At 37.0% G+C, this 15,302-nt stretch overlaps 1 protein-coding gene across 1 annotated transcript in view; it reads right to left on the reverse strand.

Moving 5' to 3' along the window:
• LOC129358544 (potassium voltage-gated channel subfamily D member 3-like) overlaps positions 1-14,137 on the reverse strand; it is a 74,926-nt gene extending 60,789 nt beyond the window's left edge. The window contains exons 1-2 of the mRNA XM_055027672.1: positions 13,816-14,137; positions 11,457-12,623 (exon numbers count right to left, since the gene is read on the reverse strand). Of these exons, the coding sequence (XP_054883647.1) occupies positions 11,457-12,559 (1,103 nt within the window). The 5' untranslated portion in view covers positions 12,560-12,623; positions 13,816-14,137. The remainder of the gene's footprint in view (positions 1-11,456; positions 12,624-13,815) is intronic.
• Positions 14,138-15,302: the final 1,165 nt, after the last annotated feature.

A 15,302-nucleotide genomic window follows, 5' to 3' on the forward strand; every position in this document is an offset into this window, starting at 1 on the left:
AACTAAAATTATAAGTCAAATACACCAGTATTTGACTTATTTTCAAAATCAAAAGCCAAACAAATCAAGCTCTATTTGCATAGTCTTGTGTCCAAGATAATCCATTACCAAGGAACTCAAGGTTTTAAAAACTGATTACTTATGTTTTCTCAGTAATAGTAACTCATGTTTATCATGGGAAACAAACAATATTTGACTCCCATGTTTACCAGTATTCATTTCCCATATTTATTAGACTTATTAAATATAAAATATAATGAATTAGTTGTTTTTAATGCCATAGAAACATAAAAATTGTAAACATTAATACTAAACAATGGACAGTGGGATATTTCTGAGTTTATATGTGAGCCCTAAAAGAAGACCCAGATTCTGTCAGGGACATCAGCTATTCCACAACAACGGTTTTCATAAGTGAATCGAATTACTTAATTTCAGCAGACCGCCATGAATAATGATGGAACAGGGTATGAAATGCAATTCATGCTGACATGCATGCCTCAGCTCAGAGCCATTAGTACAGCAAATACTAGTTTTGAGTAGTTTACAATGCATATTGTGTTTTGCCTTTTGCAAAATAATGACAAGACTAGTAATAACAACTTGACTTATTATGGAAAAGAAAATTTAGGTTTACAGTACACACAGTGACTCTTCATAGCAAAATCAATAGACTATTAGCGGTTGTGAAAACATCATCACAACAGTGCTTCTCCATGTTCTCCAATGAAGCCGTTTACAGCTGTTCTTTGGAGCTCTGAGCAGACTACTAATTGCTGCTGCTAGTCTCAAGGATTTGTGGGGGAAGAGGGTGCATGCTCTCAGGGCACAGCTGGACATTGAACCCCAAAGGCAGAGCTTTGAGAAAATAGGTGGAGCATTGCAGCTGCAGGCATTAAGACAACCCCAAATATAAAGTTCAAAGAAGTCAATTTTGCATAACATACTCCTTTAAACACTGTATGCTCCTAATTTTGAAAGTTACCATTTAGGAATGTTTCACACAATACAGATTAATTAAAGCTCCTACTGGTGAAATCAAAGTCCAATTAATACCTACACAAAAGAAGGTACTTAAATGGTATAATTAAAAGATAATGATGATTCAGAGGTCCACAAAGTACGTGTTTTCTGAAATCCTTTTGCCTGAAAGATAACTTTGAAAACTGAGACAGGTGAGTGTGAGTGTTATTGCATTATTAGGCAGCTTCTCTACCATCCAATTAAAGATGAGCATATTAATTGGTCATTTATCTGTTTTGGCTTAAGGTGCATCTTGTCTACATCACAAACTGAGGTTTGGTCATTTTACAGCAACCACATAAGAAACAGCCGGAGAGAGCTGAGGTCATTAAGCTTCCCAGACACCTTTGCACATTTAATTCCTTTTAAATTAGTTTAGGTGTTAAATGAACCTGTGTTGGAGCTAAATTAAATTCCAAAGCTATCATTAAAAAGGTTTCTATTAAGGAGCCCCGGGTTGGGAAATTGGCTCCAAGAGCATCTTGGCCCGATAAAGGCAAGAATATTTCTAATTTCCAACCCCCTGCACTCACTTTGACCCCAGGGGGTTCAGCAACACGACAAAATACCCCATTAATTCCATCTGAAAGCTGGCTGCTTACAGAAAACCACCACAATCTATGACCTCTGATGATTTGTGTGAAAGAACATTACCACTTACAAAACACTGCATTGCTTTCCAGTCCTACTTCATCTTGGGACAATGAACCTGAATTATTAACAAAATGATGCATGCTATTCCAAAATTAATTACTAGCCTGAATGTCAACCAACGCTTCACTATTGTTATCAATAATCCATTATTAACTGTAAATACAACTTCCAGCAATGAGATACGAGAATGTAATGGTTTGTTTACCTTGTGAGCATATCAAAGGATAACACAATAACAGACAGCTCCATTTATAATGAGGTACAGGAAATGAAAACAACAACCCCCACTTTAAATGTGTTCATCTAAAAAAATACAAAAAACAAAACAAAACAAAACAAAACAAAAAAAAACAGATTCAGTTCCTAAAGGTATTTGGTTCTGTTGTGTTTCAATCACTTCTTTTAACTTCATGAATGATGAACTGAGAAGGCAGCTCGCAATGCTTCTCATCAAAATGGAGTTGAATTAAAAAAATAAAATAAAAAAAACACTGAAAATTTTAAGATTAAACAAAGGACAACAATTTGTTCCTGAATGAAGCTTCTAAAATAAAACAAACTGAAATACAGCTAAAAGCAAAAATGTTTTTTTATCCATGTAATTAAAACTAGGAAACAAACATATTCTTATTGAACATAATAAAACGAATACAGTTTTTTCATTAGAAACATTCTATTAATAGAATGTTAATTCACTCTTGTCCCTCTACTCCTAAAATATAAATTCTAAAGTTGTTGCGCAATTAGAGCTCACACAATTATGGCTAGTTTAATATGATCAACACTAAATTATAATTTTTAATACTCTTTCAGACTTTTATTTAAAAACAAATTTAGTAAGAAGCAACAACTCATGCTGGAGTCTTTAGGAGAGACAGAGCAGGAACTTGAAGCTCTAAACAAGGTAAAACTGCAATTATTAAACAGATAATAATTGCACCAGTCACAACATCTGCCATACTCAATTCCCCACTGTGTTTAGAGTTGATCTTGCAACTTCTTCCAGTGCAATATTGTGTCTCACAATCGTTGAAGTAAACATACCATGAAATGCAACATGACTTTTCTGGCTTAGGATACTGTAAATGTGGTATGTACCTGATTTAGCGCCACATTTGTGTTGTTTAAAAAGTCTGACATCTATTGCTATTGACAAAGATGTCAAGACAGATTCTGACCATTTTTACCTGCTTATGAAACTAAACTGTGCATCTAACCATCACTGCACCGTGCACAGAACTTCTGTGAACCTGAAGCCCAACTCGTCTGACTTTTCTCTCCTGCCTCCGGCCCCTGGGCCCAGTCCACTTTGTCTAATAGAGATGTTGAGGAGAGAACGCAGAGGGGAGAAAGCTAAAAGTCTCTCTGAAGAAAGAAGCAGATTATATATAGCCACTGATTAAGGCAGAGATGGGAACATGACCTACATGCATAACAACATTTTCTCTCACTTACTGCTACAGAACAAGCCTCCGTCCAGGACCAGGACTCCACAACTGGGAGAATAACTCTAATTATAACACCGGAGTCGGATTTCAATGCACACCTCATTAATATTTCTCTCATTATTGGGTTAATAATGGTTTTAGAGGTGTGAGAGACTTGGGAGAGACTCCAGACTGCCACTGAACCTTTGTTTTTAGTGCACCTGTAACACAGGTAAAAATGACCACTGTCATCTTTTGTGTCTGGATCATGCATCAGATTATAGCAGAAACTGCTAACTCCCTTTCACACATAAAGCCAGCTTTCTAAAAATAGCTTCTCCACTGGAAGACTCACAGGGGACGAGGGGGAGAATGGGGAGAACAAGAGAGTAAGAGAGAGTGAGAGAGGTTTTTCTCCTTCCTCATCATCAGATCCTGTCCTTATCATGCCAGCGACCGTGTATCCGGATGGCTCTGACAGAGCCGGCGTCGGCAGGCGGCCTGGGAGAGCGGACCTTGCTGAGATTGAATCCAGGTCTTTTTTATCAACCACCTGAGGTTGATTTAACACCCTTTTTCCTGGACAGTGAAAGAGGCTGATTACAGAGTCAGACATTCCTTCTCCTCTCCTCAGCTCCCTCAGCTGCTGCCCATTACCAGAGCTACTGCTGCGCTGTGCCGCTTAGGCTCATACAGACACCGAGAAGAGACACAGAGGCAGGTCAAGAAGTCCAGACATGATCAGGGGAAATCATTATGTGTGAGCGTAAATGTAACTTTGGATGTTGAATGATTTTTACTATTACTGTTGCACAACAACTTATTAGACTAAAGGAGGCACATCAAGGGTAAGGCTTCACATGTGTATGTGTTCTGATAAAGGTAACAGGCCCAGATTTCACTAAAGTGTTTTGCATAATTGTTTCCATCCAGTTGAAAAGCAGAGCTTAAATTAAAAAAGTGATTTTGTGTTGAGTTTTAACAGCTTTGTCATCCAGTCTGTATTTACATGTTTTTATTATGTTAGCTGCAGCAGAGTTTATGTTCCCATGCTGCCTAAACATAAGCTAACACTTGCTTGGCAGTGTGATAAAAAGTGACAGTCATTTATTTTTAAGTCAAGTTTTATTTTGAGGTTAAAAAAAAAACTTGGCTTCAACAAAGTAATTTTTTTTCATTGTAGGTTTAAACCAACTAGGAACCACCTTTTAAAAATTTATATTCAAGTTCTCCATTAAATATTTTCTCATTCAATCCAGTAATAGCTACATGAAAAACACCAAGAAATCCAAGCCTTTTCTTCCCGAGTCCCAGATTTGCATGGACAACTGTTGTAAATTGCCTTTTCTCCATGCATGTACGATTTCCCAGCCCACTATCAAAAGTCAGTTCAGAAATTAATTATTTATACATCAGAAATATCTTTCTATTCATGAGGGGGATTCTAGCTGGGCTATTCCAAAACATTAAAATTCCTTCTAGTCGAAAGTAACATTCTGTCAAACTCAAAATTATACTTTAAAGGATGGTGAGAAGAAAACAAGAAACAAGGACAAAATCAAGCAATGGTGAAAAATGATAGAACACAAGCAAAGGAGGAAGAAAGGAAAAAGTTATGGACCCAAGGAACGGGACTTGCAATGAAGGAGTGAAAGAATGTAGGACACAAAGAAAAGCCAACTAAGGACAGACACAACAGATATAGAACATAAGACTAAGAGAGAAAGGAGAGAAAGAAGAAGGAAAGCAAAAAGGATATATATATCTATATATATATATCTAAATAGATATATTTAGATATATATTTAGATATCTAAATATATCTATTTATATATTTCTAAATATAATATCTATATCTATATATTTAGATATAACTATATCTAGATATATATATATATATATATATATTATATATATATATATATATATCTAATATATATATATATATATATATATATATATATATATATATATATATATATATATATATGCAATGATTTTCTTTTCTTTTCAGGCATACCATGCAGAGCAGAGCAGCCCTCAGTCCTGTCCTTCATGTTTTACGTGCGTCCCTGCTGCTCCACACCTGACTTAAACAAATAGGTGATTAAAGGCATCTGCAGCAACAGAAAGCAGGCTAAGGAGTTAACACAAAAATTTGAATCAGTTGTGCCAGGGACTCACACATCTAAAACATGCAGGACACTGGGCCCCGAGGACCAGGGTTGGGAACCACAGATATAGAGAATCTGCTTGCCTACATGTACCAGATTTTATTAAAATGTATTAAATCTAGACTGCATCCACATTGCTGTGACAGCAACTTGTGTTTGTATGACCTTCAATCACCTCCATTATTGGTGTACAGGTGCGTGCGTGGGTGTTTGACGGTACATGTAGAAGTAGGTGAGGGTGTTTGTGAGCAAGTTTGTCACTTGGAGGCAACACAGTTGTTAGAGAGGTTAGAACAATAAAACGCCTGTACCATTCAGCACCCAGGAGCAACAAAGGGCATGTGGGCATGACTCTGGCAGGCAGCAGCCGCCCTAGGAAGACAAACACACCCCCACCTCCCGCTGCACAGGCCAAACGGACCGGTGCCTGCACACGTCCCCCACATTATTTTCTTCCTCATTACTTTTACAGAACTGTAATACACTGAAATCAAATTCCAAACTAGTACAGATTTTTCAGAGCATATAGAGAATGTAAAAATCCACAAACTTCTGCATAGCTAATTTAATCTGGATTTAAAGTTGCCTCAGAAAGTGTTATAAATCTGTGTGAAAAGGCACACACTGAGGAACCAGATTTTTCCTTTACTTTTTTTTAACTCTCAAGAAAAAAGTAAGTGTGCATTATAATTCAGGGCACTGCCTCTGCTTGTTATTCAAAAGATTGAGTTTGAGGCTCATGCATTTAGTTTCAACAATTATAAATGTATTCCTCTGAGAAGTTGTTTTTGCTGGGATATTATTGTTATAAAATTTAATGTAGAGTTCCCATTTGTGTGATAAATTCTCACACTTTTGTGATGTTTTTCTTGTTTTTCATTTTCAAATTATTGGAAAGTCAACCAGGTGAACAATTATTTTCCCCATAAAGAAACTATGTTCATATGTTCAGCAAGTAATTTCTGGCAAAGGTCATTTGAAACATTTGCATTTTAGGGATTTTATTTTCCTGAAACATAAAAAAAAGTTGTACCATAAAATTAATTAAAAACAGTCAAAATTATAAGTTAGTGTTTGAGATAACATTGATGAGTGGTGTTATAATCTAAAGATGTGACAGATTTACAACCAGTATATATTGGAATACAAAAAAATCATGACTTCAACTTGAGATTTCTATTTTGTTTTCACTCAGAGATCACAAAAACATAATCAAGAGGAGCTTGTTTTGAGTCTAAATGAGATAAAAAGCTTCAATCAACATATAAAAAAGTTTCCTTCATGGCTTTTATGTGCATTGACAGATGGGTTTTACGTGACCTCATCACCTTAGCATGTGTTTCAACAGCAAGTGAAAGGATTGTCGGGAAAATGCAGTGCAGACCACTGAGCCTTTTCAGAGATCTTATACTGTTTACTTGCTTTTGCAATTACATGCGCACTAAAAACCATTACTGAACATCACAGAGCCTGAAAGGGATCAAGCAACACATATCTTTCTAAGTTAAAAGCAATTAAATAGTTTTAATTTAGTCAAATGTAGGTAGTTTAATGGATCATAAGTTACACAGAATATGCTTCTTTCTAGGGGGAAGAAAAATGAGCTACAATAAAACAAGATTCTGATGTCTTGACAAAATTTTCAAATGCTACTTTTTTTTCTTATCAATTGTTCTCTTTTCCCTCATTCTTTGAAAACTGACATTGAAGGCCAACAATTTTTGTGCTTCCCAGGTAAAAATGTTCAGACAGGCAATTTTGACTTTTTATTTGTAGAGTAAAAGCTTCCTGAAGGAGAATTTATCTTTGCTGTTATTAGCCTTATATGGATCTTACTACATGTTGAAAAGGCAAGTGACGACCTATGTCAGGTGTGGCCATGCTCGGAGATTGTTTTAAGAATGTCATGCAAAGCGAAACAGGACATAAAACACAAAGATCAACAAGGTTGACTTTGTTGGTTGCATTATGGCACTGAATGTAACCAAGAAAATAAAATGTATTACAAATAAAAAGATTCAAGTTCAGACTATGTCATTACAACTGTACATGGCTAATATTATGTCTTTACTCTTCTTTCATTATCACTCCTACTGAAATCCAGTACAGGACATGAGAGAAGAAGCTCAGTAGGTGTTGAGGTATGTCTAAAACACCAACATAAATTAACAATCTTATATGATGTCTGACCAATGCTTGGCCATAACTCATTTAGTCATAAAGTGAATCTGACTGACAACATGCAATACAACTGGATGAGGTTAAGTACTTATCTCCTTTAATGCCATGTTCTATTAACGTCAAAACCTCAAAGTGTTTTTTTAGGGAATAACCTTAAGACCATTTTAACTGTTTTCTAGATGGAAGTAGCAAATAGGATTAGCCAATTATTGTGCTTAGCGACCGCACCAATACAGTTTGACTATCATCCACAGTGCAAACCAGTAACAAGCAGCAACATATGGCAACCAACAGATGTTTATTACTGCTGTAAGTGTAGGAGATTTCACAAGATGTGGACAGAGAAAGATGTAAATATACAGTGCACAGACTTCAGCTACAATCTCTTTTAATTCAACACACCCCCACCTCCCGCTGGGGGAGGTGGGGGTGTGTTCCTAGGGCGGCAACACAGTTGTTAGTGAGTCCCTGCATGTTTTAGATGTGTGAGTCCCTTTTAATTTTGAGGTCAGAGTTGGTGCCAACACCTCCAGGTTTTGAGAAAACTGGAAGAAAGAAATTCTGTAAACATGTTAAAAATGAAGAAGAGATCAGACTGAAACCACAGGAGCAGAATGACTGAGCGAGAGAGCATGAACCAAGTTTACCAAAGCAATTGCCAGAATCTGCCAAAGTGTGCTGGGAAAGAGATCATAGCACTGCATGAAGTGGAGAAGATCTCAACATGTGAAGTCTCTGTTCAATTTTAAAACTGAATCACACTCTGGAAGGAGATGGAAGGAGACGTTCTGCTGTTATAGATAAAACATTTGGAGATCCATTTCTCACCCCTGGCCCTGAGCAGCTATACACATGGCATCTGTCTTTCTTTACATTTTGTCTGGATCATTACATAAAGGTTCATAATTGTTTATAATGAATTATAACTTAATTTTTTTCTAAGTAATTGTGCATTAGATTTTGATGATAAATTCTGTTAAACTGCAGCACAAACACAACAGCTGCATCACATTTAAACATGTATGAGTTTAAAGTATTTGTGATGGCTGTGTCCTTGGTTGGTGATGAGGACTGAATTGTCCAAGCTGTAGACTCCCAGTGCTGCTGCCTTTTGTGTGTCTCACATAATGGCTCTGTGCTCAAAACACATTGTTCAGGTTTAAAATTTACATAATGCTTTAACCTTGGCATTTCTGTCTTTTTGTGTCTATGATACAAAAGATAACACTTGCAATACAACACACATATGCACAAAAATACAGTTGCACACATCAGGGTCAGGCAACCTGTTCAGCTCAAACACATTACACACACTAATAAGAGCTATTTTGGTCACACGTCCAGCTTTTCAATGTTTTTTTTTTTTTTTGTTTTTGTTTCTGATTTGTACAAAAGGAACAAATTTGACACACTGAGCACGTGAAGAAGTGAAAGCCATTTTCCACAAGTCAAAAATAATTGATATAATGCTGGAAGAGAGTTTCAGGTCTGTCAGTGATACCTGTCATCCTAATAGGAAGAATATACTTGGCTCAGACAAAAAAAAAAAAAAAAACGCTCTGACCATCACATCATTTTGTATCTTGTTGTGGGTCAAATAAAATGGAGTGTGACAGCCCACACATTGTCCTGTCCATAACACTCAGTGCAGTTTATTTTTTTATAAAGAACACCTAAGAAAGTCATCTCTCTCCTTTTTTCTAAAAAAATATTTTAACAATACTTTAAGGCTCCATGCAGCAGCAAACAGCCATCCTCAATGCTCTTTTGGTGTTATAATGATCTTGCCAGAGTATGCACTTTCTATCTCCTATTCTTTTGCTCCAATAAGGTACCCCAGCCAACCTTGATTATTCGTACATGTGAGTCAGAGCAAGCGAAGCTCTTCATTTTCTTCTCTTAAAAAAATACACTCTGCAATTTGACAAGACTCGCACAAAAAGAGGAATAAGATCAATATTTTTCTGAGTTAAAGAAACTATCATAAATTTTTAAGAGACTCCTCTTAAATCTTTGGCTTTTTTCTTATATTCATTCTCTGTTTGTTTTCATCTAAGTATCTGCTGCCAAAGTGCAACATGCTACTTTATCCCCTTGTAAGAAATGTAAATTACACCTGGTTATTAATAAGTTCTGCAATTTTAAAAAGCTACTGAGCACTCTCATAAATATTAAATTAAACCTTGTAGAATCAAATAGCAAGAAATGCTTAGTTAGAATTAGAAATCTAACCATTTGTTTCATGTTCTAAAAAACCATTCGTCACAATGTGACCTTTGGTTAAACTGAAAAGTCCATGGGGAGAGAGAAATTTAATTTCCAAGAAGAGTGATGTTAAACTCATACATTTTTTAAACTAATCTTGTGCACTAACAAGCTGGTTATCTATGATCATGGCTGATGATGATGGGCCAAATGGGACATGGTAGGGGGAGAGGGACAGAATTTGGCCCCTCAAACATAAAATTGTTCAACATTTATTTAAGATAAATGTAGAAATACTTTTTTTTTCTCATAATTTACAGATCAAACTAGTAATTTAAAAAGAAATTGCAGTTACTAGTGTTTGGGTCATCAAACAGATTGCATATTAAGAACAGTTTGTCAATTTGAATGCACTACATGCCACAGATACAAATGAGATTTAACATCTAATAAACTAAATTAAGCATAACTGGCCACAACTTTGACTGCAATATGCAGACAAAATGCTTCCAAATTGATGCTCTTACTTGTAGAACATGTAGGAACAAATTTTATTGGAATCAAATACACCAGTAATGGCTGGTGGGATGTTTGTGAAGAAGTAGCACTTGTTCTGAGTTCATACATACAAAGCATTAAAATATTCTGGAATAGGTTCCAGCATTCAGTGTCCACAAGGCTGTTAAAAAAACCATTATATAACGCCAATGATAATATGTTTGATTTCAATTAGGAAGTAAGTGAACAAGTTTTATTTATACATCTGCAGATGCAACTGATGATTATGCTAATGACAAAATATGCAACACACAACTTATTTTTGTTTAATTGTTTGCATTTTTGTGTTTTGAATGTGTGCCCATGTAAAGGCTTGAACTTTGAGATTCTTAGATTGGACAGAAAGACTTTTGTGTTTACGATTGTAAATCTGATTCAGTAAATATTCACAGTAAATAAAAACAACAATTTCTTACACTCATTTAAGCCATTTGGAACTGAGTTGCAAGAATGTCATGGCATTTTTACCTGTGTTTACATTTTCCACAATGCTAAAGTGAACAATTGATTTTTAAGGAAATTATAATTTATAATCTGTTCAAATCCTTTCCTTCTTCTGAGCCCAACCACAGAAACCCTTTAAATGAACTATAAATTCACCTTGCCATTTATGTCATAGATTCTGAGTGAGCATGAGGGAGCGATTAGGAGCAGTGAGAAATCATTATAAAGGTGACCGAGCATTTCTCAAGGGACACCACCTTCAGACATACAGAGAACTCTCACTTTGTAATACAGTGGAGCAGCTTTCACAGAAACCAGCTTTGCACAAAATGCTGCAGCAAAAGATAATATTTCACCACAAAATATAGAATCCTTCTGAGTGAATCTTTCACTTCATCTTCAGATATAAAATTTGCTTCCAGATCAAACAATTGAAGCCAAAGAAAATATTGTGCTCTTATCTGATAAATCTTAACACCAGCTTTAGTAGGATCTCTTCATTACAAGGATGTTTAGAGTATTCAACCACTGTCTGATTAAGAAAAGCAAACACCACACGTGTATCCTGATGGATGCATACTACCAGACAACACACACTGGCACTCCTAAGTAAGCTGTGAAGTACTAAAGTACAGAGGCAGGCTGCCTCAACACTCATTTAAAAGTCAAACTGGTTTTCATAAATAATTCAATCAGTCAAAAACTCAAAACAAACTCATCTAGTGAGTTTATTTAACTCATAAATATTAATTTGTTTTGTAAATACTGTGTATTTCTGTGTTTTACTTACCCTAAAGTGGTCATGGTGACAATGGTGTACCAAAACGAAGCTGGGATGCTGGTAAACTTGCTGGAGCTGGAGCCCTTCTCTGCATAAAACATGACCGTAGCGAAGATGATGATGGCCATGGTGAGCGAGAAGAGGAGAAAGCCCAGCTCCGAGGCACAGCTCTTCAACGTATAGCCCAGGATTCGAAGCCCCTGGGAGTGGCGGGAAAACTTGAAGATGCGAAACACTCGGAAAACTCGCAGAGTCACAAAGGCGCCACTCACGTCCTCGTTGTTGGTCATCACAAGGCCAATGTAATATGGCAAGATGGCCACCACGTCGATAATGCTCATCACAGAGCGCATGAAGCGGTAACGGCTGGGTGCAGCAAACAGGCGCAGCAGGTACTCCACTGTGAATATCATGACGCATGCAGTGTCTATGCAGAAGAACGCAACGGTGTAACGTTCGCCGCATGGCATGTCTTTTTGGTTGGTGGTAGTACCACAGGGGACAGTCTCTACCACATTGGTGATGACTGAGATGGCAATGAAGAAGCCAGTGACATAGTAGAAGACCAGAGCCAAGGTGGAGGTGTGAGGATTCTCAAAGGCGCGCCACATAGTCTCTCTGAAGTTCAAGTTGGGTTGCTTCAGATCTTTGTTTTCCTCCTGGTCATCCTGCAGCCGCTCCAAGTTCTCCCTTTTTCTGTCCTTGTACTCTTCATAGCAGCAGTCACCGATGATCTCAGGTATAATTCCGAAGAATGTCAACTCCTCGTCGTAGGCCGAGATACATTCATGACGGGGGTAGTGGAGCTTTCCTGTTCTGTAGAAGTTAAGAATGCTCCTGAAGGCATCAGGGTCTCGATCGAAAAAGTACTCCTTTGTTTCCTCATTGTAGAAGAAGTCCTTCTCTGAGCTGCCCAGCAGAGTGTCGGGGTATCGATCCAGTGTTGTTCTCCATGTTTGAAAGCGTCGTCCGCTGACATTAAGGATAATCAGCTCATCTTGTTTTCTGCTGTTGTCTCTTGGAGCGATGGGCATGGGACAGTTGGCCACAGGCATCCAGCCAATGGCCGCAGCCCTGGCAAAAGGAAGCCATGCAGCTACTCCGGTTGCCATTATGAAGCAGAAAGTTGGACAAAGGCTTCCTTTAGATGTGACTGCTCTCAAAAAGAACTGGCCTCTAAAGAACATTTGTACAGAAGAAAAGAAACAAAAAAGGTCAAAATCAGCAGCTGCACAGCTGAGAAAATGATGATTGCTGCTCAAAGCTGCTGCTGCAAAGCTTTATACTGAGCTTAAAATCAGTTCACTCTATAAAATGTCTGACCACACAGCACACTTTTGTTCAAATATAACAGAAAACGTTAGTACTGTAAGGACTCACCATCACATACATCTACAATTCTAATGCTCTGAAAAATTAATAAAATCAAATTTTATAAATATTTTAAACTAAATTAACCATGATGACTAATTACCTACCATTAGAAATAGTGTATCGTGTAGGTTTGTGATGACATAAGATTAGTTGAGAATTATTAAGCTGTTTCTGATCAGTGACCATGACAGAACCAGCTGGTTTTCAAAAGGTTGACTTTTATCAAAATAGGTGAAATTTCACATTCACAGCTGCAAAAACATCAGTAGGTCATTGTTCTTGCATATTTAGAATCTTTTTTATCATATGAAACTCATTCGCCATGAGAGTTTTACTGCTTGCATAAATTATATAGTTTTTTTCTTTTTTTTTTAACTTCTCAATTGCATCCTCGTTAATTGGTGAGCATGTGTCACATTACAGGGACCCAACTTCCGATGGAGGTTTTTGTTTTATTTTTATTTTATTTTACTTTTTCAAAAATGGGATTAATGCGGTTAATTCAGTTTCTATCATATAATCCTTTTGTCTGAAACGCAGCTAAATGGCAAGAGTCGAAGATAAGGGGTCCTAATCAGGGTCTTGTTTTACTTGAACAATAGCTTCGGCTTCCAAGACAAGAAACTACAAATATAGTTCTCTTAATCAGCTCAACAAAATGTAAACTCATAAATATTAACCAATCAGCCTCTGGTTGCACCATTACTATTTAGCAGCGCGGAATAGACTGAATCAAACCTGTTGAATACGAACAGAGGAACCTGCAGAAGAATTAAACAACATGTTTATAGGGTGCTTACGTTTTTAATTCGGCACCGATCTATATTTGACTAAAATGCATTTTAGATCACTCAAATCAATTTCTGCATTTTCCTTTGTAACAACGCGTTTTCATCCAGGACGCAAACAAATAACTTCTCCAACTATTTCGAAATTTGCTCGTCTGAAATACAAACATTTTAAAATTTTGATGTTCAAAAATCAACGTACTCACCAAAAAGGAGATGAACTCCCTTCAACGTCCAAACATGAGAGTTTTAATGAACACCGAGTCCGCAGGTGTCAGAGAGAGCAGGAGCCCGCCTCCATCCAGCGAGCAGCGCGTCTCCTCCAGGATGGACGGATCGATAAACTCCCGTGGACACGTTTCCGACGCGGAGCAGTCAGTGCTTGGATCACTCAAAGAAGAAACGGTCTGGTCCGAGATAATGCGAGTGTTGCCTGGTGGACTCTACATGGTGGCTCCTTTGTTCTGCCGTCAGTGTTTGGAAAGTGAAATGTGATGGAGAGGAGCGGCGCGCCTCCTTCTCTCCTGCTCAGAGTATAATGCCCGCCTCGCTCACCGAGGCAGCTCCGTGTGAGTCCTGCTTCTCCTCTCTGCCTCATTTTACTCATCTCAGACAGAACAACCTGTCACTCACAGCTACTCCAACACCATACTGCTGCTTTTCGGACATGTCATCTTAGAATTAACTAAATAAGCTACATTAACTCAGAGTTAAATATTCAGTGTTTCAGGGTGCTGATGAGCCTCTATACTCAATAAGTAGCCAATATATATTGTATATATTTTTATTTACCAATATAAATATATGTTTAAATTTTGTTTAAATAATTGGTGGATTATCTTGTGTCATATGGAATAAAATACAATTTATTTATGCATTTTTCTTCATTCCTTTTTTTGACTGTATAACTCTAAAAAATAAATATTAATATAAGTGATTAATGTTGAAGCTCTATGCAAGTATCTTGTCTTTCCCAAGTTTAATATCTGCATTTTTTCCTGTACATCTACAAACACTGAAATACTTGAAAATGCTATGGATTCATTTATTTCCTTTTGCTTTGATGTTGTTTATCTGAAAAGTCAGAGGGGTTCTTGAGAGGTCTGTGAGATGATAGTTAACACTGGAAATCCTCTGCCACATCTGATCTGTGAGACTCACTTCAGGCAACACTTTGCAACCAGGAGTAAACAGGACCCTGGAAACAGATCGCTGTTTTATTCAGCTAGTTTAAATAATACATATGTATTTATAAAATATATATTTGTTTATAATTATTTGAGTACGTGTTTTTCATAATAAGTGGGATTCTCCTGCCAAGATGGAAGAGAATGACAAAGAGAATTTGTGGCATTCCAAATTCAAAAGGACAAAATGGTAATGGAAATCCAACCAAACATTGTGATCATTGATAAGCAGCAGAAGACAGCTGTTATGATCAATGTGGCCAATCCAAGAGATGGAAACATCAGGAGAAAGGCACATGAGACACTATAAAAATACCATGTAGTCAGATAAAGCCTAGAATGAACCTGGCAGGTAAAATCCACTGTAGTCCCAGAAAAGTGACAAGAGCAAGCTTACTTTAGTTTTTTCTTCTAGAAGTGCCTTTCAAAGCACTAAAGGCACTGTACAAATCAAGCAACCTAACAAAAAAGGCTAATTAATAATGGTAAGCATTAATAATAGCAAA

Source organism: Poeciliopsis prolifica, unplaced genomic scaffold (assembly GCF_027474105.1).
Source record: "Poeciliopsis prolifica strain line A6 unplaced genomic scaffold, Auburn_PproV2 SCAFFOLD003, whole genome shotgun sequence".
Taxonomy (NCBI): domain Eukaryota; kingdom Metazoa; phylum Chordata; class Actinopteri; order Cyprinodontiformes; family Poeciliidae; genus Poeciliopsis; species Poeciliopsis prolifica.